Consider the following 24,254-nt stretch of genomic DNA (forward strand, 5'->3'; position numbering starts at 1 on the left):
ATTCATCCATGTACTTTATCACACTGGTGAAGAAGCAATCAGGGTTCAGATGCATTTTACCTCGTGTGGATATGAAGGTCACTTTATAGATAATGTTTTTGTTGGTTGATTTTCTTGACACTTGAACCTTGTCTGGTTTAATTGTCCACAGATCATTTAAAGCTTGTTGAACTTTTGCAGCTTTGGCATCCATAGGAATAAGGACTAAGGCAAGTAGAGAGAACAGGTTACAGAATTAGTACCATTAAAAACCATGACAGGAAGCCCTGCTGTCCTTAACCATCACCCATATCAACAGTGTGAAAGTCCCCTACCACAGCAGCCTCACTAAATTAAAACCAGGGCAGACTTCATAGAGTCATACAGCATGGAAACAGGCCCTTGGGACCAATTTGTCTGCGCAAATCACATTTCTTAAACTAAGCTAGTCTCATTTGCCTGCGTTTGGCTCGTGTCTTTCTAAACCTTTTCTATCACGTACCTGTTTGAATGTCTTTAAATATTGCATTTGTTTAACTCTAGCACTTCCTCTGACAGCTCATTCTATATATGCACTTTCCTCTGTGTGAAAAAGTAGTCCCTAAGGTCCCTTTTAACCCTTTCCCCTCTCACCTTAAACTTAATGTCCTCCAGTTTTGAATTCCCCTGCCCTAGGCAAAAAATCCTTTACCATTATCTATGCCCCTCATCATTTTATAAACAATGATGTTTCTTCACATTAGGTGCAGACCCAGGAATGGCCACTGCTCTGAGTGGATCAATTGGGGATTGTAGAACTGTTGGCCTTCTGATTGGCAGCGGGTCTCCATCCTTAGGGTATGAGAGCCCTGGGGATGGGCTGTTAATTGTCTGATGGGTATAAAATTATGGTCAGGGCTCCCAGGAAGCCTTAGACACCTCTGACTTCCCAGATGGTATGCCTGTAGGCAAAAGGTATCAGGCAATTTTCAAGATGCAATCAGATAAGGTGATTTGCTTGTAGTAGCTGAGAGAGGAATGTTGACTAGCATACTGGAGAAACCTCCTATGGACTTCTTCAAATGAGACTTTTCTCATCTATGAAGGAGGAATATGGATGAATATTTGGAAGGAAAAATGTGGTAGGGAGATAGTGAGAGAGGGTAGGATATTTTCTCTATAATCTATTAATTAACTGTTTTCCCTGGATCTTTCTCCAGACTTTTTTTCTTCTTCATACATTCCTGGTTCCAGCTGCATTACATTCTCCCCGTGTCTGCGTGGGTTTCCTCCGGGTGCTCCGGTTTCCTCCCACCATCCAAAGATGTGCAGGTCAGGTGAATTGGCCATACTAAATTGCCCGTAGTGTTAGGTAAGGGGTAAATGTAGGGGTATGGGTGGGTTTCGCTTCGGCGGGTCGGTGTGGACTTGTTGGGCCGAAGGGCCTGTTTCCACACTGTAATCTAATCTAATCTAATCTAATCTAATCTATTGAACAAAGGGCAGCTTGGTGGCTCAGTGGTTAGCACTACTATCTCACAGTGCCAGGGATCTGGGTTCAATTCCAGCCTTTGGCGACTGTTTGTGTAGTCTCTGTGTACATTCTCCGTGAGTTTCCTCCCACAATCCAAAGATGTGCAGGTTAGGTGAATTAGCCATGTTAAATTCCCCATAGTGTTCAGGGATTAGATTCGATTTTTTAGATTACATTACAGTGTGGAAACAGGCCCTTCGGCCCAACAAGTTCACACCGACCTGCCGAAGCGCAACCCACCCATACCCTTACATTTACCCCTTAACTAACACTACGGGCAATTTAGCATGGCCAATTCACCTGACCTGCACATCTTTGGACTGTGGGAGGAAACTGGAGTACCCGGAGGAAACCCACGCAGACACGGGGAGAACGTGCAAACTCCACACAGTCAGTCGCCTGAGGCGGGAATTGAACCCGGGCCTCTGGCGCTGTGAGGCAACAGTGCTAACCATTGTGCCACCTTGCCGCCCACAAGATGTGTAGCTTGGATGCATTAGTCAGGGGTGAATGGGTCTGGGTGGGTTACTCTTTGGAGGGTTGGTGTGGACTTGCTGGACCAAACTGTAGGGGTTCTATTAAAGAAAACTAAGCTTTGCTCAAACATCCAAATGATTGTTAGCATAGAACACCAACCCCCTAATTCATAAACAAGCAGATTGAACATTGTCAATCACTTACAAGAACATTTTTTTTATACATGATTCAGATTCATGATACAGAGATTGAGATGGTTCACAAGCTTGCCCTTTAATTTCATGGAGCAAGAGTAGAAATTAATGAACCGATGAATATATTTCAGGTAATTTGCTCCTAATAATATATTAGCACCAGGCCTGCCCACTATCAATAATCGAGAATATTTAACAGTCATTGACAGATAGAATATCACAGTAAAATGGATGTGTGCTCTCATTCCCATTGGTTTGAAATCTCAACTTGATGGTAATGCTTATCAGTAAAGTGATTAAAGTCCAGTTAAACTAATTTAAATTAGAATGGTGACTTACAGTCAATGTTCAATATTAAATTTGATGAACAATTACTGGGTATTCCAATTAGATGAAATCAGCTTTTGAATTTGAATGATATTTTTCACAGTACATTGGCTGTGGCCAGCCAGCTTGGAATCAGTCCTCCGCTGACAAGATACTAATCTCCTGGTTATGTTTTTTTTTGTTTGCCCCCACCCCTCCCCCAACTACTACCAATACAGCAGTAGTGCCTTTGATTTTGAATTGCTCAAAGAGCTTAAATGAGGATGCTGCATTCAAATAACTCCATCACAAACAGCTGAATTCTTGAATGATCATAAAGACTTGGTAGAAACACAAAGTACCCCCAGTTTATAAAGAATCAACTGAACAAGTCCATGAGTTAAAAACGGCTGTATTGCAGGGAAATCAGCTTAAAAATAGACTTTATTAACAATTGGAATTGTAGTTCTGAATTTAATGCCTGCAGGGTGAACCAGTCCATTGGCTAGAAAACAGAGGTCACTGTCAAGGGCCAGAATGAGTTTTAATCCTAATGAGACACCTACCCACTTCCCATCACAGTTCCCAGCACTTCAGGACAAGGATCCTGGTTCCAGCCAAATAGGCCAGAAACTCCTCAGTATTGGAAGCTTTATGGGAAGGAGAAGCAATTATTGGAAATAGAGAATCCCAGAAGAAGATCCATATTGGAGTCCAGGAACACAAGTGGGCTGAACTTACCAGGGCCTGTAAGATGGGCCCCAGTCGAGTTAGGGTGGGAGAATGGACAGCTCACTCTGTAGGGGCAGCACTTGTCATTGGCAGAGTTCTCTGATGGACACTGCCTAAACTGTAGGATATTTCCCCTGGCCTGCGACCAAGGGATGCTGGGCAGTCTCATTACAGATATAGGTCCCCTTCACTGCTGAGCAGTGGCTGATGCGAATGGTACCTCAGTGAGCCTTGGTAGTCAATTAAGGGACCTCAATTGAGCTCTGGCGGGAAAGCTGTCCTCAAACCTACCCACCTGATCAGGGGTAACAGTCAGGAAACTAATGTGTTCTCCAACCAGTACATTGCCCTCTTTAATCCACCTGGCTCCCAGAAAAGAGTGGGGCATTCAATTCAATTCAGAGTATCACACAGCACTGAATGAAGCCATTCAGCCCATCGAGTACGTATTGGTTTTTTTGAAAGCCGTGAATCAGAATGTGCTGCATAAAAAGGCGAAGCAAACAGATTCAATAATACTCTTCAGGAGGAATATGGATGAATATTTGGAAGGAAAAATGTGGTAGGGAGATAGTGAGAGAGGGTAGGATATTTTCTCTATAATCTATTAATTAACTGTTTTCCCTGGATCTTTCTCCAGACTTTTTTTCTTCTTCATACAAAACTGCAATTAACTTTTGAAACCTACTATTGAATTTGATCCCATTGCCCTTTCGGCAGCACAGTCCAGATTGCAACATGCCATATGAATAATGTCTCCTCAGCTCCTTCTCTGCTTCTTTTGCCCATTACCTTAGATTTATTTGTCTCTACTATTGGCTGCATTGCTAGTGGGAACAATTTCTCCTTATTTACACTCCAAAAATCCCAGAATGTCAAATGAAAACTGTAAAGATGGAACTATTTCTATGATTTCACCATTAATATTTTGTCAATTGATCTGCTTTACTATTCCAAAGTCTAAAAAAGGGTATTAAAGACCTACCAAGAAAGGGAGAAGAGTCTCCAAATAATAAGGAATATTTCAGATTTTCGCACTCCTAATAGGTTCCTATGAATTTTATATTTCATTGAGCATTGCTGAAGAATATGGGGCCCAGCAAAAGGTTTAAATGTAAAAGTTAACATGTGGAAAAAGAGTGGAGCTGTAAAAGCATAGCAGATCAAGCAGCATCAGAGGAGGGGAGTCAACTTTGTGCTTTTCCAAGCTCCGCTCTTTATCGACTCTGATCTCCAGCATCTGCAATTCTCACTATCCCAAAGTTAGCACGTGTAAAGATCACTTGTATCTTTTTGGACTATGGACTTAAAAATGGGAAAATATGCCATTTTAAATCAAAGTACTTTGAAGAGATCTAGGAGTATAGGTGTATAGATAATTTAAAGTAGAGTCACAGGTGGACAGTGTAACAGTGTTGTCACTTTAAAAAGGATATTTTGTCCTTCGTTTTTTACAAGAGAGTTTATAAAGGCAAAGTTACCAAAATGTCTACTTTAACAATGGCAGGGCAGTGACCAATTCTCCTAATTCAGGTACTTTCTAGTTTGGTTTCATTGTGGCAAGCTGCTGGGTTAGATGTAGCAGAAGCTGCTGCAGTGCAAAAAGGTTCCATGCTTCAGCAGATGATTCCTGGCTGACTTTTATCTCTGAAATCATACCTGCCTGGAACAACCTGTGTTTGAATTTACCTTTTTGTCAAGGGGTGTATTTATGGAACGTTGCTGAGTTGAACAGTCACTTAGTAATAGTACTGTACCGGGTCAGTTAAGTTTTCCAATAGTTAAGTTACTTTAAATTCCATTTTCTTTTGTTCGTGTTTCAACTGTGGTGTTGAAATAAATTTGCTTAAAGCCAAGTGGTTTGACCAGCTGCATCATACCTGGAACACCTACTTCACATCTGCCTTTAAAAAAAGAAAAAAAATAAGGTCTGGGCTACCTTCTTCAAATATTTTGAGGGGGTCTGGCTTGTCCGTAACAATAGGGGTGGTGAATAAGTCTTTAAGCTTGCCTTCATTGGTCATAACATTGAGTATAGGAGATGGGATGTCATATTGTGGCTATACAGGATACTGGTGAGACCGCTTTTAGAATACTGCGTACAATTCTGGTCACATTTCTATAGGAAAGATGTTGTTAAATCTGAGAGGGTGCATAAAAGGTTTACAAGGATTTTGCCGGAACTGGAACATATGAATGATAGAGAGGCTGAATAGGCTGGGGCCATTTTTCCTGGAGGGCTGAGGACTGAGGGTGTGACTTAAGAAAGGTTTATAAAATCATGAGCATTAATATGGTGATTAGCCAAGGTCTTTTCCCCAATATGGAATGGTCCAAAACTAGAGGACATAGGTTCAAGGTGAGAGGGGAAAGATTTAAAAGGACCTAAAGGGTAAGAGGGTGCTTGTATGGAATAAACAGCCAGAGAAAGTGGTGAATGTAGGTACAATTGTAACATTTAAACGCTTCTGGATAGATATATGAATAGGAAGGAATTAGAGGAAAACGGGCCAAGTGCTGGTAAATGGGACTAAGTCGAATTGGAATGTTTGGTTGGCATGGATGAGTTGGATTGAAGAGTCTGTTTTGGGCTGTATGACTGTATGACTTTACCTGGAAGAACATGCGGCAGTTTGCAAAAAAACAAATTTTATGTTGAATCAACAAGGTTCCCTTGTTCAAGCATAATGCTATAAGACAAAGGAGTAGAAAGTAGGCAATCAGCCCATCAAGTCTACTCCACCATTCAATCATGACTGATAAATTTCTCAACTCCATTCTCCTGCTTTCTTTCTGTATCCCTTGATCCCCTTGATACTCAAGAACCTATCTATCTCAGTTCTAAACAGACTCAATGATCTGGCCTCCACAGCTTTCTGTGGCAAGGAACTCCATGAATTCACCACTCTCTGGCTGGAAAAGTTTCTCCTTATCTCTGTTCTAAAAGGTATTTTTTTTAGTCTAAAGCTATGCCCTTGAGTCCTAATATCTCCTACCAATGGAAACATCTTTCCAACATCCATTCTGTCCAGGCCATTCAGTATTCTGTATGTTTCAATTAGATCCACCCTCATCCTCTAAACTCCATTGAATATAAACCCAGAGTCCTCAAATGTTCCTCATATGTTATGCTTTTCATTACTGGGACCATTCTTGTGAACCTCTTCTGAACAAATGTAAAGCCACCTACAGAGACATTGAAGTAGCCACCTACAGAGACATTAAACCAGGGAATGAAAGGTTTAGAATTAGTGTGCCCACGGTCTTGTGCCCTAATGAAAAAAATTGAAAGAGAACTGAAGAAAAAAATCTCCTCAATGCCTGTAACCCAGACTGGTGCAAGAATTCTGCTTCACAACATTTTATTTGCTCATTCCCCAACTTTAATACTTGTGCTTTGTCTGATTCTTTGTGCAAATGATTCAATGTGTTTGGGTTCTTTTTAAAAAATGTGGTAGAGTTTGCACAGAGAGATAAGAATTAGCAGTTTGTGTTTCCTTTGTGCCATCAGCTTAAAAAAAATGGTGTTGAAATAATTGCTGTCTTCTTAAGTGCAGAAAACTGATGAGCATTTTCCTTTGTCCTGGGTGCATCAGTCATGTAATGTGGGGACTTGGGTAGTTTGATTAAATCACTTCACATTTGTGATGACTCTGGGACTAGTGGGCATAATTTCCAGTGCACTACACCAGTGAGCTGTGACACAAGGTATCCTGAATATGGGCTAGAACCCCCTAATTTCCTGCTGTGAAGCCATAAGGAGCTCAGAGTAGTTATTCTGATTCCACAGCCATGTCAATGAGCACTAACCTCATCAATTCCTACAGCCCTATACTCTCCCCATTCATTAATCAAAACACCCACCTGGGTCAAACCTTTAGGCTTTTTAGTAAAGGAAGCTGTCTGAGTTACTGAGCTAATTGTAGGTGGCTCCAGCCTAAAATGTTCATTTCTCCTGGGCCCTAAATATCACTGGTCTAAGGTCTTCACAGTTCAAGTGTAGCTTGGTGCCATGAAACCTTGTCCTCGAGGTATAACCCTCTAAATTTCCGTAAGCAGACTTTGAGTCGATTTTCTCTGAGCTAATGCTATGCTTGAGGCATCAATGTAATCTTCAAATTGTTACAGCTAAATACCAGTAGAGAAGCTGGCACCTCTGTTTTATAGTCTGTAGACAGGCTGATAGCATGCTCATGATAATCAGACTTAATGCTAAGGCCCATGTTCAAACACCTCAGATCTTTCCTGGACTGTGTAGCTCGAGTTATACCGTCCAGTCTTTTCACTTACAGAGACTGTTTTTGATAGGCCTCAACAAATTGCATTTATAAAGCACATTTAATGTAATGGTACGTCCCAAGGTGATTCACGGAATCGACAGTTGATCGAAATGTGACAAAATTTGAAAACAAATTACTAAAAATACTGGAAATCGGAAATTAAGAGAGAAAATACTGGAGCATGTCTGACAGGATCTGGAGAGATTAAAGTTTCATGTCCAAAGACTCAGAAGTCAATTCCACAGAAGAGCCTTTTGACTCAAAACATGAACTCTGTTTCTCTCTCCACAGATGCTGCGAGACCTGCTAAGTTTCTCCCACACTTCCTGTTTTTATTAAAATTTGACATCGTGTCACATTAGATAATATTAGAGTGATGACAAGAAGATGGATTAAGAAGGTAGATTCGAAGTAATGTTTTAAGGAATGGGAGCGAGAAAGAGACTTAGTGAGGGAATTACGGAGCTTAGGACCGGAGCTCCTGAAGACACAGCCACCAAATTGGAGCAATGGAAATTTGGGATATCCAAAGTACCAGGATTGGAGGAGTGCAGTGATTGTGGAGGATTTGGGGTTTGGAGGACATAATACAAGCCAACAGAGTAAGGTTAATTGGCCCATACTTCTAGTTATGTATCTGTTGGATTCATCACTACTGTACCTGTGTGCACTTGATTATAGATGAGACTGTACCAAATGTATGAACAGGTACTGGTTTTTTGACATGAGTTGCTGATGATGATTTCCTGAATTTCGTTGACTGCACTTCCCGTATTCCAGTTCTCCAAAGTCAAAATCTAAAATTATAAAATCAAACACTGGTTAAAGTTACCATGAAATGTCAGGCAAAGGAGATGGAGTACTTTTTCAGGGAATTACACCTCATTATGGCTAGAGGTGCTGGATGATCTGGGAATTAAAGTATTATATTCGGAGGGCGTAGACTAGACTTTTACTCCCTGTATCGGTGGATGTGAATCTAGTTGATGCCTGGGAATAATGGCATAATTTTGGAACAACGTATCTCATGCCTCAGGGAAGATGTGAAAATTTTAGGAATTGGAGGAACAAGAAACAGCAAGAAACCAGAAAAAAGAAATTACAATTTTATAATTCTTGCAATCCTCACTATAATTGAATTACACCATAATAATACGTTAGCTTATATTTTACTTTTTAACAATGAATTTAATGCACAAAAACAGGTTTAATATAATCTGGAGTTGTATGTTTTGGCAAATGCATTGAATTTTTAGAGAGAGGCTCCTGCCAGAGTGTTATTGTGAAGAGAATGCAAGGCCCCGTCTGTGCAGTCCCAGTGAGCAAAGTCTGCAACGTCATTTGAATACTGTATTCATTTTAACTGGAGCATTTGAGTTTAATGGGTGTCGAAGTGCACTTATTATCAAGGTTAGGTGGAGTGCTTTGTAATGGGGAGGATGTACAGCCCAACTGGGAGAAGATCATCTGAAGGTCAAGATTGTGAGAAAGATGTGTGAGAGTCTGGAGTTAGGACCTGAGCAGAATACAATGGGGGAATGGATGGTTCACCTTACTCACCCTCATAGGCTTCAAGGATCACACTTTATCAAACACTACCACGACCCACACAGCCCCACTCTGACCATCACCACACGATTTCCCCCATCCCCCAATCCCAACAGCCAATCCCATAACCTGCCAGGAAAGAAAGAAAGCAGCAAAGTTTCAACAGCAGGGAGAAAGTCAGAAGTCACACAACACCAGGTTATAGTCCAACAGGTTTTAATTTGGAATCACACAAGCTTTTGGATTGCAGCCCCTTTGTCAGGTGCAGTGAGAGAGGAGAGCACACAGGTACAGAGTTTAGAGGCAGAGAGATCAAAGGCAGAAAAATCAATTTATTATGAAACTTGTCTGAGTAGAGTGTCAGATAATACATCTCTGCAGGTGACTAAGAGTGTTAGATGGTGTGTAAAGTGTTTATAAAATTAATGTTAATGCTGTGCTGTCATGGCAATTAGGCAGAACGATAGGAATATACAAAAGGTGACATCTCAGGTCAGATACTGAATTGTAGGTGTGAGGCTTTGTTCAGAATCTGTCTCAGAGTTTTAACCTGGAATCAGACTGGTGTATAGGCTGGAATCAGGCTGGACACCAGAGAGAATTTATCAGATGTTACATTAACTGATTGTAACTACAAATTGTGTGTTGTTGAACAAAATAGAATGTATCTGCAAATAAACAAACATTTTCAATGAGTGAGAGAGGTGTGGGGTATAGAGTGTGTGAGAGAGTGTGTGTGTGAGAGAGAGAGAGATTGAGAGAGAGAGAGATTATGAGAAAGTACATGTGCATGCCTAATAAACATTTTATCTGTGTGCCTTACTCTCTCACTGCACCTGATGAAGTGGCTGTGCTCCGAAAGCTTGTGTGATTTCAAATAAACCTGTTGGACTATAACCTGGTGTCCTGTGACTTCTGCCCATGTCCACCAACACGTCCACATCAACAGCGAGGAAACCATGTCATTGGTGTCACTTGGATCACCTTCACTGAATATAGCACTCAGCAGGTTTTTAGTTCCATCTAGTCTCAATTACCTCCCGCTGCCCTAACAGATATTGAAGATTCAACATTGACCTGTTTCTCATGGAGAATGTGAGAGTGTGATTTAATGAGCTGGACTTCACTGACAGAGTCTGCTGTCTGTTGTTTCGTGTAGGAGATGTTCTCCCTGTACATACCAAGACTAAAGGTGGAGCTGGTGTCTTCCTGCAGCACCAATTCAATGTAATATCTATGGAGTGAAAGAAGATATTCAGTTTGTGATATATAATCAGCAAACACAGAGAACAAATAGATTAATAAAAATGTTCCAAATGTTTAGGTTTACACCACATTTCATAACATCTCATTGAGTCATACCAAAAGGCTTTAAACTATCGGCAAATATAACAAGGATCTTACAAACAGGAAGATATCCCTAGTTAGCAATAAGATAGATGGCCAACGTTTAATGATTGGGAGAAAGTGAGGTCTGCAGATGCTGGAGATCAGAGCTGAAAATGTGTTGCTGGAAAAGCGCAGCAGGTCAGGCAGCATCCAGGGAACAGGAGAATCGACGTTTCGGGCATAAGCCCTTCTTCAGGAATGAGGAAAGCCTGATGTCGATTCAGAGGGAATTATTGACTGGGATATCAGGGAGGCCTTCCTGGTGCTGCAGTGAAATGCTGCTGTGGGATCTTTAAAATCTACTTGAAATGAATGGCACATGCCAAAAATAGTTTGTGGGAATGCAACATCGGGTTCTCCTTTTGATCCTGATTTAGAGATCTGTCTCCAGCCTCCCTCTAAGATTGCACAATTGAAATTCATCATCATAGTTTCATCTCCATTAAACAGAATAAAGAGATGTCTGGGGACACAGTTTTGCTGCAACCACACGTGGGACAATGCCCTGAAACTGTATATGGGACTGAGAATCCAAACTAATCTTCTGGTGCAATATTGAAAGTGTGTTGCACTGTTGAAAGAATCTTTTCTGGTTTATACACTAAATGAAGGTTGTACACATATTGTGTGTGTGTATACACACATATATATTTAAATAGGCATGATTTGAAATGAAGCATTGAGATTTGAAGTATCTTAATCCTAAGACTCCAGCCCTGTGTTCTAAATTCTTCAGTTTTGGCTCAGGATCTACCCTACCTAGTTGCTCAATATTTTATATGTTCCTCTGATTCTCCTGAACTCAATAGAGTAGTGGTCCATTGTACTCAATCTCTACTTACATGACAGCTCTTTCATCTCAGGAATCAATCTGGTGTAACTCCTTTGCACCTCTTGAAAGGCAGAATATCCTTCAGTACTCCAGTTAAGGGCTCATCAAGGACAAGTACAATTGTCAATACTTCCTGATTCCAGTGCTCTCATACTCTAATAAGGTCAACATGTCATTTGCTTTCCTAATGGTTTTGTGAGTCTGTTCAATATCTTTTCTTTGTTTTGTCTACAATCTGTTTTGAGCCAACCTCCTTGACTGACTCAGTAGCAAAGTTAAATGAATGACTCCTTGGCTGTGAATTTCCTCAGTGTTGTTTTGGTTTTGTTGCTGTAACTTCGGTGGAATCCGCATTTATGCTTATTATGAAGGATTTGATTGACCATCAATCCACCAAAGGTGAAATGGTGAGATCTGTCCCATCAAAATTTGTCATTATCTTTCAATTATTTTATAAACAGTCACTTTTGGACAGTATAAGTTGAACATTGATGCAACTTATTTCTCCTTTCCTTAATTCACAGATGGAGTCATTTACCGTCCTTACTAACTAACCTTGAAAAGGTGGTGCTGAGCGACCATTTCAGAGAACAGTCCAGCAAGAACAGTCACAGTTTGAGAAAAGGTCACAAATACTATCTTAATATTGGAGACTCTTGTTGTGCTACATGTAGAAGCTGCAGTACACTGCAGCACTGTCTCTTCCATGAATGTGTAGTACAGAACAACCTTGATTATCCGAACATCAATTAATCGAATTTCAGATTATCCAAACAAGATCTCAAGGTCTCGTAAAAAGGCTATCAGTTATCCAAACAATCCGTTATCCAAACTCTCAGTTATATGAACAAAATACTCCCCGACCGTCTCATTCAGATAATTGAGGTCATTTCTGTATCTGTATATTTTACATTGATAAACAAATTGTACAGAAATTTTCCTGTTTTAAATAAACTACCACATTTCTGGGGGTCTGGAGTCACATAAGGATGGCTGACCTTTTTCCCGAAAGGGCATCAGCAAAGGAGTTGATTCGTTACAACAGCCCAGTCGTTTAATGGTGACTGTGATTGACAATGTAATTTCCACTTTAATTTTCATTTCCAGACAGAATTCCCCAATTGCTGTGGTGGGATTAGAATTCACGGATTACGCGTCCAACAATATAATCTCAATACTAATGCACCTTACTAAGAAGTGCTGCTTTAAAATATGCCTTCAGCATAATGAGTGTTGCCTCACAGCTCCAGAGACCCAGGTTTGATTCCCGCCTCGGGTGACTGTCTGTGTGGAGTTTGCACATTCTTCCCATCTCTGCGTGGGTTTCCTCCGGGTGCTTCAGTTTCCTCCCACAATCCAAAGATGTGCAGGTCAGGTGAATTGGCCATTCTAAATTGCCCATAGTCAGGGGTAAATATAGGGTAGGGGAGCGGGTCTGGGTGGGTTACTTTTCAGAGGGTCGGTGTGGACTTATTGGGCTGATGGGCCTGTTTCCATACTGTGTGGAATCTAATCTAATCTAATCATAATATCCACACTCATGCTGTTTTCTTATTAATTCATGAGTAAGACCTTACTAACAGCCATAGGATTTATTAAATCAAGCTTGTGTTCACAGTTTCCTATTGAACAGCGTCACTTTCACCATCAGTGGACAACATGTGAAGTAGCTATTAAGAAAATATTTCTAACACTCAGTATCAACGGTACAAATGCTTGGTGAGACATTTGTGCAGCTGTTACATTCATCTAGGGACAGAGCTATGGTACGGATAAATAGACTATATTAGATACTGAAGTTCTTGTCAAATACTTTTTGTTGATTCAATTCATTTTATTTTGTCATTGTTATAATTTGATTTTTCAACCAGTTAGGCAGTAATCCCTTCATGCCCTCAGTAGAATTTGACTGTCACGGTTTGCAAATGAGCTTCAATTACCTATTTCTCACATATAATTTCAAAGTAAATGCAATGTTAAAACATAAATTTTCAATTTATCGTGTAAATTACACATCTAAATTTATAACTCAATGGAAAATACAGATGTAAAATTTCAGTGGCATGTGCTATTAGACATACATATGTAATAAAACACAATACTGTCCAATTATCTGTGTAAAATAAGCATGCAAATTGTGATTTAAATTTATACATTATCTTATAATTGCATATGTATATTTTTAATCATAAACGTAAAATGTAAAATCCTTGAAGATTTGTTCAGGTGGATGATACTTACTCTTTCCCTTTCTGAAGCTGCATAGTGTCAAATTCTTGATTACCATATCTCCGGAGATTCTGAGACCTATAAGCAATGTTCACCTAGGAAATAGTACAATGACAGAATGTGTGAAGTTATCAGCTGTTCTGCCAAAATGTCTTCTTTATTCCTAATTACTCCTAGTTCCTGAAACCATTATCAAAGTGAACTGTGTGCATCATTTGTATTGCTCCACTTCCTTTCTCTGAAATTTTAATAGATCAAATCTGAGTTCCCTCTTCTCCAAAACACTTGATGTTAATCTTGTTTATCTCAGCTTGCTGTTGGATCCTGGATCCTTACATTTTTCTATCTGTTAGTCCATCACTATTGGATGCCAAGTGACTTGTGACCCCTATATAGTGTTCCCTATATCTCTCAGAATCATTCTATAGAACATCTCTTTTTCTTGGTAATTGCAATTGAAATGCAACAGAGGTCAAAGGCCAATACCCTAATTGGTATTAAAGGATTAAACTATTTAATTTTAAAACTTTTTTTGTCCCAAATGATAATTGTCAGAATTCTCAAGAACAAATGAATGTTAAATTCAGTTTAACCTATTAAAGGTTGGAAAAGGTTTTCAGAAGGTTAAGTGAAGACAGTGAAGACAGACACTATCAAAGAATTGAAATCTGGCACTCCATTCCTGCCCCAGTCTAAATGTATTTCTGTATACTGTCTCCATGCTCAGAGCAGATAAAGTGGTGATCTGTACAATATCTCCTTTTATTACTGACATCTTTTACAATGATAAAGTCTCTGCACTCATCAATAGACCATTTCTTATGTTAAGTTTACATAAAAGTTAGTGACTAGACAAATCAGAAAACAACAAAATACACTTACAAGTGTCAGCTAACGCACCTTGTCCTGAGGGATCCCAGTTAAACTGAAAGAAAGTTGGAATGAACCCTTCTGTTTGATATAGAAATGGTAATTGTCAGTCTCTGGAGCAACAAAGAACCCACTTAAGCGTGTTACTGATGGACTCTGTGATGTGGAGGCTGGAGATAAAGCCTCATCAGTCCAAGATACTGAATACCCTGGAGTATTTTCATTGTAGTCTGGTAAATCATCCAGGTTGCCACCTTGCCATGTTTCTATCTTCAATCCTCTTCCTCCTAAACCAAGAGAAAAATAAGTCACTAAATAGGAGCAAGAATAAACTGGCATGATACTTTTAAGTCTTCCATTGACAATTGTTCAGACAAAAGGCTTTTGTTACTTGAACACAGCGAATGACACTGCATTTAAACAAACTCCATTAATTCTTTTTGCAAAGGTCATTGGTATACTCCATATGTGTGTACTGTGTGATTCAGACCCAGATAAGCATTTTTGTATTTATTCATGTTTGTGGGATATGGGCATTGCTGGTTGGCCAGCATTTATTGCCCAGCCTTAGTTGGCCTTGAGAAGGAGGTGTTGAGCTGCCTTCTTGAACTGCTGTAGGTTGATCCACAATGCCATGAGGGATGGAATTCCAAGATTTTCACCAAATGACAGTGAAGGACAGCAACATATTTCCAAATTAGAATGGTGAGTGGCTTGGAGTGAACTTGAAGGTGGTGGTATTCCCATATATCTGCTGCCCTTGTCCTTCTCAATGGAAGTGGTCATGGTTTTGGAAGGTGCTGTCTGAGGATCTTTGGTGAATTTCCACAGTACATCTTGTAGATAGTACACACTGCTACTACTGGTCATCTGTGGTGGAGGGAGTGGATGCTTGAGGATACAGTGCCAATCAAGTGGGCTGCTTTGTCCTGGATGGTATCAAGCTTCTTGAGTGTTGTGGGGCTGCATTCTTCTAGGCAAGTGGACAGTATTGCTGACTCGTGTCTTGTAGATGATGGAGAGTTTTAGGGAGTCAGGAGGTCAGTTACTTGCTGCAGTATTCCTAGCCCCTGACCTGCTCTTGTAGCTACTGTGTTTATTGGTGAGTCCAGTTCAGCTTGTGATCAATGATAACCCTAAGGATGTGGATAGTGGGGGATTCAGTGATGGTAACACCATTGAATGTTAAGGGGCTGTGGTTAGATTGTTTCTTATTGGTGATGGTCAGAGCCTGGCATTTGATTGCCACGAATGTTACTTGCCACTTGTTAGCCCAAGCCTGGTAACTGTCCACAACCTGTTACATTTGGACATGGACTGCTTCAGTGTCAGAGGAATTGTGAACATTGTGCAATCATCAGTGAACATCCCCACTTCTGACCTTATGATGGAGGGAACGTCTTTGGTGAAGAGGTGAAGATGGTTGGGCCTAGGATACTACCCTGAGGAAATCCTGCAGAGATGCGTTGAAGATGAGATGACTGACCTCCAACAACCACAACCATCTTTCTATATGTCAGGTATGACTCTAACTACTGGACATTTGCCACCGATACCCATTGATTCCAGTTTTGCTCGGACTCCTTGATGCGACATTCAGTCAAATGCATCTTTGGCGTCAAGGGCTGTCACTCCCACTTCACCTCTGGAATTCAGCTCTTTTGTCCGTGTTTGAACCAAGGCTGTAATGAGGTCAGGAGCTGAGTGGCCCTGGTGGAGCCCAGACTGGGCATCACTGAGCAGGTTATTGCTAAGCAAGTGCTGCTTGATGACATCTTAGACGACACCTTCCATCACTTTACTGATGCCACTGATGAGTGAATCAAATTGACTGAAGACTGGTGGCATTGTAATTAGCCGGGTTGGATTTGTCCTATTTTTCATGTACAGGATATTCTTGAGCAATTTTCCCCATTGTCAGATGGATGCCACTGTTGTGACTGTACTGGAACAGCTTGTCTAGGGGAGCGGCAAGTTCTGGAGCATAAATCTTCAGTACTATTGCTGGTATGTTGTCAGGGCCTGTAGCCTTTTCAGTATCCAGTGCCTTCAACAGCTTCTTGATATCACATAGAGTGAATCAAATTGACTGAAGACTGGTCTGTGTAATGATGGGGACCACTGAAGGAGGCCAAGGTGGATCATCCATTTGGCATTTCTGGCTGAAGGTTGCTGCAAAAGCTTCAGCCTTATCTTTTGCACTGATGTGCTGGACTCTTCCATTATTGGAGATAGGGATATTTGTGGAGCCTCCTTCTCCAGTGAGTTGTTTAATTGGCCATCACCATTCTCAACTGGATGTGGTAGGACTTTAGAGTTTATCTAATCACTTATCTCTGTTTATGACTTGGTGCTTATGCTGTTTGGCATGCAAGTAATCCTGTTTGACGGCTTCCCCAGGTTGATACCTCATCTTCAGGTATGCCTGGTGCTGCTCCTGGCATGTCCTCCTAATCTCCACTGAATCAGGGTTGATCCCCTGGCTTGATGCTAATAGTTGAGTGGGGGGGGGGGGGGGGGGGGGCGGGAGGATATGCCGTGTCATGTTGCAGGTTGTGCGGGAGTACAATTCTGCTGCATGTTGATGGCCCACAGCACCTCATGGATGCCAAGTTTTGAGTTGCAAAATCTGTTTGAAATCTGTGCCATTTAGTACAGTGATAGTGGCACACAACATGATGGAGATTATTCTCAATGTGAAGGCAGGACTTTGTCTCCAGAAGACTGTGTGGTGTTTGTTCTTACCGATACTGTCATGGACAGATGCATCTGCAGCTGGCAGATGGCTAAGGCTGAGGTCAAGTATATTTTTCCTTCTTGTTGGTTCCCTCACCACCATATGTATGAATATTTCCTGTAATATTCTCCTTGTCTATTTTAAGCTGATAAGATTTTAGGAACTGGACAAATATAATGTTGCACAAGAATTGCATCGTACATTGACACTGAAACAGGCCATTCAGCCCAACTAATTATGCCAGTGTTTATGATGTACAGGAGCCTCCCCCATCTTTCATTACCTTACAATGTTTGACCCCTTTCTCCCTCATGTTCATCCAGCATCCACTTAAGTGTTTCTTGGTTATATGTCTCAATTACTCCCTGTGATGGTGAGTTCCACATTCTCACCACTCTCTGGATGAAGCCATGAGTATAGTGAATGGCAGAAAAGGCTCGAAGGGCTGAGTTTTCTACTCCCCTTGTCTACTCTATTGTCAATGTTTCCATGTAAGATATGTCTTCCAAATTCCCTATTAGATTTATTAATGACCGTCTTGTACTGATGGTCCCTAGTTTTATTCTCACCAACAAAAGTAAACATATTCTTGAAATTTATATTTAACAATATTAAAGATTCCCATCAGTCACACTTAAAGAAAATTGTCCCAGCCAATTCACCTTTCATAGATCAATATATGCTTTCTGGGTAAAGAGGTTTCTCCTATTGCATTTATTGTTGAATCTTTTATACTTATGGCCTCTAGTTCTGGCTTTCACATGTGTATGTAAACCCCTTTCAGAATTTTAAGTGCTTCCACCAGGTTGCTCTAGGATAGAGAGAGAGATATTAAGGGATATTGGGAATGCGCAGGAACGAAGAATTGACTCTCAAGGTTAACCATGATACTAACAGGGACAGCAGAGCAGGCATGGAGGTCATGCACTTTGGTCCTAGACTCTCCCACAAGTGGAACCAGACACATCATCCACAATAATCAAACAGTCACATCTCTACAATTGGCAAGGCATATTTACAAGTTATCTATCACCAAGTTAACTAGCAATAGTTTCGAATTTGAAGCAATATTAGTTTACTGCTGCAGAATACTGGAGTGACTGAGAATGTGGTGCCCGGTATAGTTAGAATGTGCAGAACAATTAAAGCATAATTGAACTAATCTATTTTAATAACAAGTGTATTAATTAAGACAAATACTGAATAGGAAGGGTTCAGAGGGATAAGGGGCAAATGCTGGCAAATGGGATGTCTGGTTGGAATGGATGAGTTGGACCAAAGAGTCTGTTTCTGCCCTGTACATCTCTGTGACTCTATGACTCAAAGTAGCTAGCAAGTTGCTTACCACATTGTGTTTCTAATAAGTTGACACGTGTGTTGTCTTATCCATTTTCATTAACAGGCATTGTTACTTATATATCATTCGACAGCAGCCGAACATATAATCTACTAACTGGTTAATGAAGATACAAAATTAAAATTCAAAACTAAAAAATGTGAATGAGCAAAAAATATACATCACCTGGAAAAACTGTTCTGAGATGACTGGCTTCCTTTGGGGTCTGACAGATTATCTGAGTTGTGCTGACACTTAGAACCTCACAGCTCTGACCTGTGAGTAAAATGGAGAAAATGGGATTTAGAGAAGAAAACTGGGAGAATGGGTTTAATTCTGTGTACAGTGTGAAAAGGGCTGTTTTATGAAGTGAAAACAAGTTTTATTTTACTAATCAGCATGCATTAGACGTCAGATTCATTACTAATGATTAGAGATATGTTCAAACAAAAATAGGCTCACATCAGAGACTATGAACTGCATTCCCCAGTACTGCACTTATATTTGATGAAGAAATTATAGTTAGTGTTAGAGAATAGGACCAGGCTCAAGAGCTAGGTAGATTTGGGAAACCCCTCCCATTGAGTGAAACTCACAAGTGTGTTGGACTATCCATTGAAAAACAGCTTTTGCAGTGTTATCCTTGGATCAATGGGTAAAGCAATTTCATTCCTGTATCAAAAACTTTTGGGTTCAAGTCCTAAATGAGAGATGTGAAAACCTAATCTGGGTTAACACTTTCACTGCAATACTGTGGAAGTGCTGCACTGTTGGACGTGTCATCATTAGAAAAATAGCAGGAAGTTTCACTTGGTCTTCTGGCTAATATCACGTCATTGAGACAGGTTAACTAATCAATATCATGTCCTACATTACAACAGTTACTACACATTAAAGTACCCCAGTGTCTATAAAGTAAGTTGGGGTGGTGAAAGGTGCGATATAATTTCCTTCATTCATTTTCATTTTGCATACCTCCTACAGTAACTCTGGCAGGGGCATCTGTTTCATCAAAGAACCGGCCAGTCACAGTCAGGAGGGTTCCTCCTTCCACACTCCCTTCAGACGGATAGATCCCAGTCACCTCTTCAAAGATAGAAACACACATTATGTTTGGCCTTGCAAGCTTTCAGGACTATAATGCACTTCAAATCAATCTCAGAGTCAACCATTTAAACTTCAACTGTTCGTACTTGATATTAAATGAATTGCATGTCAATGTTAGGATGGCTTTAGTCTTAATTCACAGTTTTAACCTGCAAGTAGCTGAGGCTGGAAATAAAGCAATAGATCACATCTGCTGAAATTCTAAAACAGGGTCAGAATATTCTGGAAACACTACGGCCCAGATTTTCCCACTGGACAGTCATTGTTCCATTTGTAGGTTGGAGTTGCACATGGAGACCCTGCAGAAACCTCAGTGCAGCACACTCCCAAGGAATTCCCTGGGAAATTGAAGATTCCGCTAATCAATTCCCCTGCACCTGGAACTCTCTGATTTAAATGATACATTCTGAGAGTTCAGAGGGCTCTGCTGAAATAAATTAAAATAGTTAATCTGGTAATTTTTGGCCTATTAAATACATAGTCTAATTGCTGCATAATTATTCAACTGATCTCACACATCCTTACCTCACAGATCCCCAACTAAACCTCTCCAGTCCACTTATACCTCCCAGACACCGATCTAACACCTCCCAGGATCCAAGCTCCCTTTATCCATTCTGGACCAGAATCTGCTCCACCCACTCCAGATCCAATTCTGTTTATCCACTGCAGACCCCTCCAACCATTCTGGATCCAAATCCCCTGCACCCACTCCAGACCTGACAGGCTTGCCACGCACTCTGGACCCAAAACCCGTGTACCCACTCCGGACCCAACACCCCTTTACTCGCTCTGGACCTGACTCCCTGGTGCCCACTCCAGCCCTGACTCCCCTGTACCCGTTCCAGCCCTGACTTCTCTCCACCCACTCTGGACCTGACTCCTCTCCACCCACTCTGGACTGAACTCCCCTGTACCCGCTTCGGACCCAACACCCCTGTACCCGCTCCGTACCCAACACCCCTGTACCACTCTGGACCTGAATCCCTTTTACCTGCTCCGGGCCTGACTCCTCTGTACTCGCTCCAAAACCGAATCCCCTGTACTGCTCCGGACCTGACTCCCCTGCACCCACTCCGGACCTAAGACAAGGATGCTGCCCTTACCTCAAAGCACAGTTTAACAGTGGAAATCCCAGGATGGCACATGAGCCCATTCCCCAGCAGACCAGGGCTCACCATGGAGTATTGGTGCCAAGGGATGGAATTTTTCTACTCCCTTTAATGACAAGAGCAATTGCAAATATGTTGGGAGAATGTGGTGAAAATGGAAAAGTCAGATTCTTGATATGGAGAAAATAATTCTGATTTTTCTCCTTCGTATTTAAAGAGCTAGTACAGAATCTGGTTAATGAGGAGTAACGACCTTATTTCTATTATGAGCTAAACCTGCCCCATTTCTATGCAGCTCCCAATTCTCCAATCCTTCCCCAAGAAACTAGATTACACCAATTCTCGACATGAAAGAGAACAGTTATCTGGTGGATGCAATGGGTGCTTTGTTTCCCCAAGCCATCAGACAGCTCTGTCTTCACCACACCATCATTGCATGCTCCATCTTCTTCTCCCTTCATGCAAACAACTGGGTATCACTGAACCATCAACTTCACCATATCATCTTGGCTGCTTTAAAACTAACTCAAATACTCCTTCAGCTCTTCAAGACCTCACTTTGGAGTTCAGGGACATCTAAAAATTGTATGCTTCTGCCACGTTGCTTTGAGTGCAGGGACATACATGCATCTTGTCCATCAAAACAGAAAACATCTTATGGCTCATAGATCCTTTCTCCACAGTCACTCACTTTGTACTCACTTGAAGGTTTCTATCTTGCATTGCTTTTTAGCCCATGGGAAAGAGGTGGAAGCATGCCATGATTTAGAGCACTGAACAGATAAGGGGGTGACATGTTTGACATGTTGCCGTATGTCACCATGCCTTCCCAGCAAACACACTCTGTGTGCAACAACTAAACAACCACGTGTGAAAGGGATTGATGATCAAACTTTAGTCAGGTAAAGTTGGAGGATCTGACAATAGTCAATTAGGGCATTTGTCCAATTCTTGTCCAGAAGATGGAAATGGTCGGTCTTGTAGGTTAGGTGCAACCAGTCTGGAGATTATACTTTGGATACTGTTGAGTCCTAGGAATGGACTGATTTTTCTTGCAAAAGGGGAGGTAATGATGGAGCAGGAAAGGTGGTGGGTATCCCCAGTGAGTGAATAGTAAGGCACTAAGGCAAGAAAGCCTGTCTTAAAACTTCTCCAACTTCTACAAGGCACAAGTCAGGAGTGCCATGGCATATTCTCTGTTTGCCTGGATGAGTGTAGCTCCAACAACACTCAAGATGTTTGACACCATCCAGGGCAAAGCAGCCCATTTGATTGGCATCTCATCAACAAAAAAAGCACTCCCTTCACCAGCCATGCTCTGCTGCGGAAATGTGTACTATCTACAAGATGCACTAAAGACATTGACAAAGGGCTCTCAGAGAGCCCCTTCCAAAACCTCAAATACGACCATCTAGAACAGCAGCAAATACATGGAAATACCTTTACCTGCAAGTTCCCCTGAAGCTACTCGCCATCCTGAACTGGAAATGTACCATCTTTCTTTAAATATCACTGGGTCAAAATCCTGGAACCCCCTTCCTAATGGCATATACCTACAGCACACGGACTGAATCAGTTCAAGGTGGCAGATCACCATCACTTTCTCACGTAAGCTAGGCATGGGCAACAAATACTGGACTAGCCACTGATGCCCACATCCCACAAATGAATGTTCAAAAAAGTGATCGTAGTTTAGAAGAATAAGATGGTTAAGAGCCATTGAGTGTCCTTGAAGCAAAACTCCACAGACTCACCCAAGGATGGAATAGAACCTGGGTCCCTTGTACTGGAAGGCAGCAGTGCTAACCACTGAGCCACTATGCTGCCCTATATTGACTTCTGCCCCCTGATTCTCTTGAGTTTTTGGTATGCTGGTGGTGTTTCCCACTGTGAAGACTGATGCCAACTACCTCCCTGTAACTGCCAAATTCCTCCCCATTTCTTTGTTCCCATTCTTACTTCTCCAGCCTAATTTTCCAGCAGTCCAATGTCTACTCTTGCCTTTTTCTTACATTTTATCTATCCAAAATCATTCTTGCAATCATCTTTGATATTACTAGCTACCTTACACTCATTATTTCATCATCTCCTGACTTATTGCTTTTTTAGTCACCCTCTGCTGGTTTTTAGAAGGCTTCCTAATCCTCTGGCTTCCAACACATTATCTGCTTTTTTGTTTGTGTTTATTCTATCCCTGACTTCCCTTGTCAGCCTTGTCCTCCTTTTTGCCTGATTCTTCTTCCTTGGGATGAATTAATTCTGTGTCTCCCGAATTGCCCCCAGAAACCCTTACCATTACTGCTCCACCATCTTTCCTTCTAAGCTCTCCTTCCAATCAACTCTGGTCAGCTCCTACCTCATATCTTCAGTTACAAATTATTCAATTTTAATACTGCTACATCTGGTTCCTGCTGCTCCCTCTCAAAGTTGCAGAATGAACTCTATTGCATTATGGTTCCTTCACCTTAAGGTCTCTAATCAAGTCTCTCACATTATACATCACCAAACCCAGAATTGCCTGTTCCCTAGTGTACTCGACTGCAAGCTGCTCCAAAAAACCCATCTCATAGATATTCCACAGATTCCTTTTCCTGGGATCAACTATCAATCAGACTTTCCCAGCCCACCTGAGTATTGAAGTTCCCATAATTATTGTAATAATACTTTTCTTACATACCTTTTCTATCTCTCAATTTATTTTCTGCCTGACATCCTGGCTACTTCTAGGAGGCCTGTACATATCTCCAATCAGGGTCTTTTTCCCTTTGCGGTTCCTTAACTCTACCCACACAGATTCTACACCTTTTGATTCTACATTACTTCTTCTTATTGATTTAATTTTATTTCTTACTGACAAGGAAACCTCATTCTCCTCTGCCCAGGTGACTGTCCTTTTGACAGGATGTGTATCTTTGGATATTTAGATCCCAGCCCCGATCCCCTTGCTGCTGCAGCCCCCTGAGATACCCAAAACAAGATACCTGTCATTTCGATCTGCATTAGAAACTCATTTACTTCATTCTGCATAGTATGTGCATTTAGGTATAAAACCCTAAAGTCCTGCATTGACCACCCACTCCTCATAGTTTTCCTCCTATCTGCGGTACCCAAAGTCAGATTTAAACACCCTTTCAATACACTTTGTCCTATTACTTATTCTGGAAAATTTAATAACCTCCCCTGCCCCCCACCCCGCGTCCACTATAACCAGTTTGAAGTCATTATGATCAATCTGTTTCACCTTTCCACGAGGATCCTGGTCCCAGACTGGTTCTGGTGGAGTGCATCGCAACGGTCCAGTTCCCTACTCTAGCAATAGTGATGCCAATGCCCCACAAAATGGAACCCCTTTTCCCACACTACTCCTTTAGCCATGTATTTACTTCCCTTCTTATCTCTTTGCCAATTTACTATCTTTGACACCTATTTTTACATTTTTTTTCTGAATTCCAGGAATGCTTACTGGTATTATCATTGGACTGTTAATCCAGAGATCCAGGTAATGTCCTGGGGACATAGGATTGAATCCTGCCATGGCAGATGGTGGAATTTGAATTCAGCATAAACAAAATCTGAAATTAAGAGTCACTCGATGACCATAAACCCATTGTCA

The 24,254-nt window shown here is 41.2% G+C and overlaps 1 protein-coding gene across 1 annotated transcript in view; it reads right to left on the bottom strand.

Annotated features, from left to right (window-relative positions):
* The window catches only part of LOC122549504 (fibrocystin-L), a gene marked incomplete at its 5' end in the record, with an annotated part of 252,804 nt that overhangs the window by 196,700 nt on the left and 31,850 nt on the right, over positions 1 to 24,254 (bottom strand). The window contains 7 exons of the mRNA XM_087985858.1: positions 61 to 204; positions 8,143 to 8,278; positions 10,107 to 10,263; positions 13,492 to 13,574; positions 14,380 to 14,636; positions 18,609 to 18,698; positions 19,398 to 19,508. Of these exons, the coding sequence (XP_087841984.1) occupies positions 61 to 204; positions 8,143 to 8,278; positions 10,107 to 10,263; positions 13,492 to 13,574; positions 14,380 to 14,636; positions 18,609 to 18,698; positions 19,398 to 19,508 (978 nt within the window). The remainder of the gene's footprint in view (positions 1 to 60; positions 205 to 8,142; positions 8,279 to 10,106; positions 10,264 to 13,491; positions 13,575 to 14,379; positions 14,637 to 18,608; positions 18,699 to 19,397; positions 19,509 to 24,254) is intronic.

The sequence above is a fragment of the Chiloscyllium plagiosum genome, unplaced genomic scaffold, assembly GCF_037043375.1.
Source record: "Chiloscyllium plagiosum isolate Xiang-an unplaced genomic scaffold, Cpla_swu_hap1 HiC_scaffold_4, whole genome shotgun sequence".
In the NCBI taxonomy this organism is placed as follows: domain Eukaryota; kingdom Metazoa; phylum Chordata; class Chondrichthyes; order Orectolobiformes; family Hemiscylliidae; genus Chiloscyllium; species Chiloscyllium plagiosum.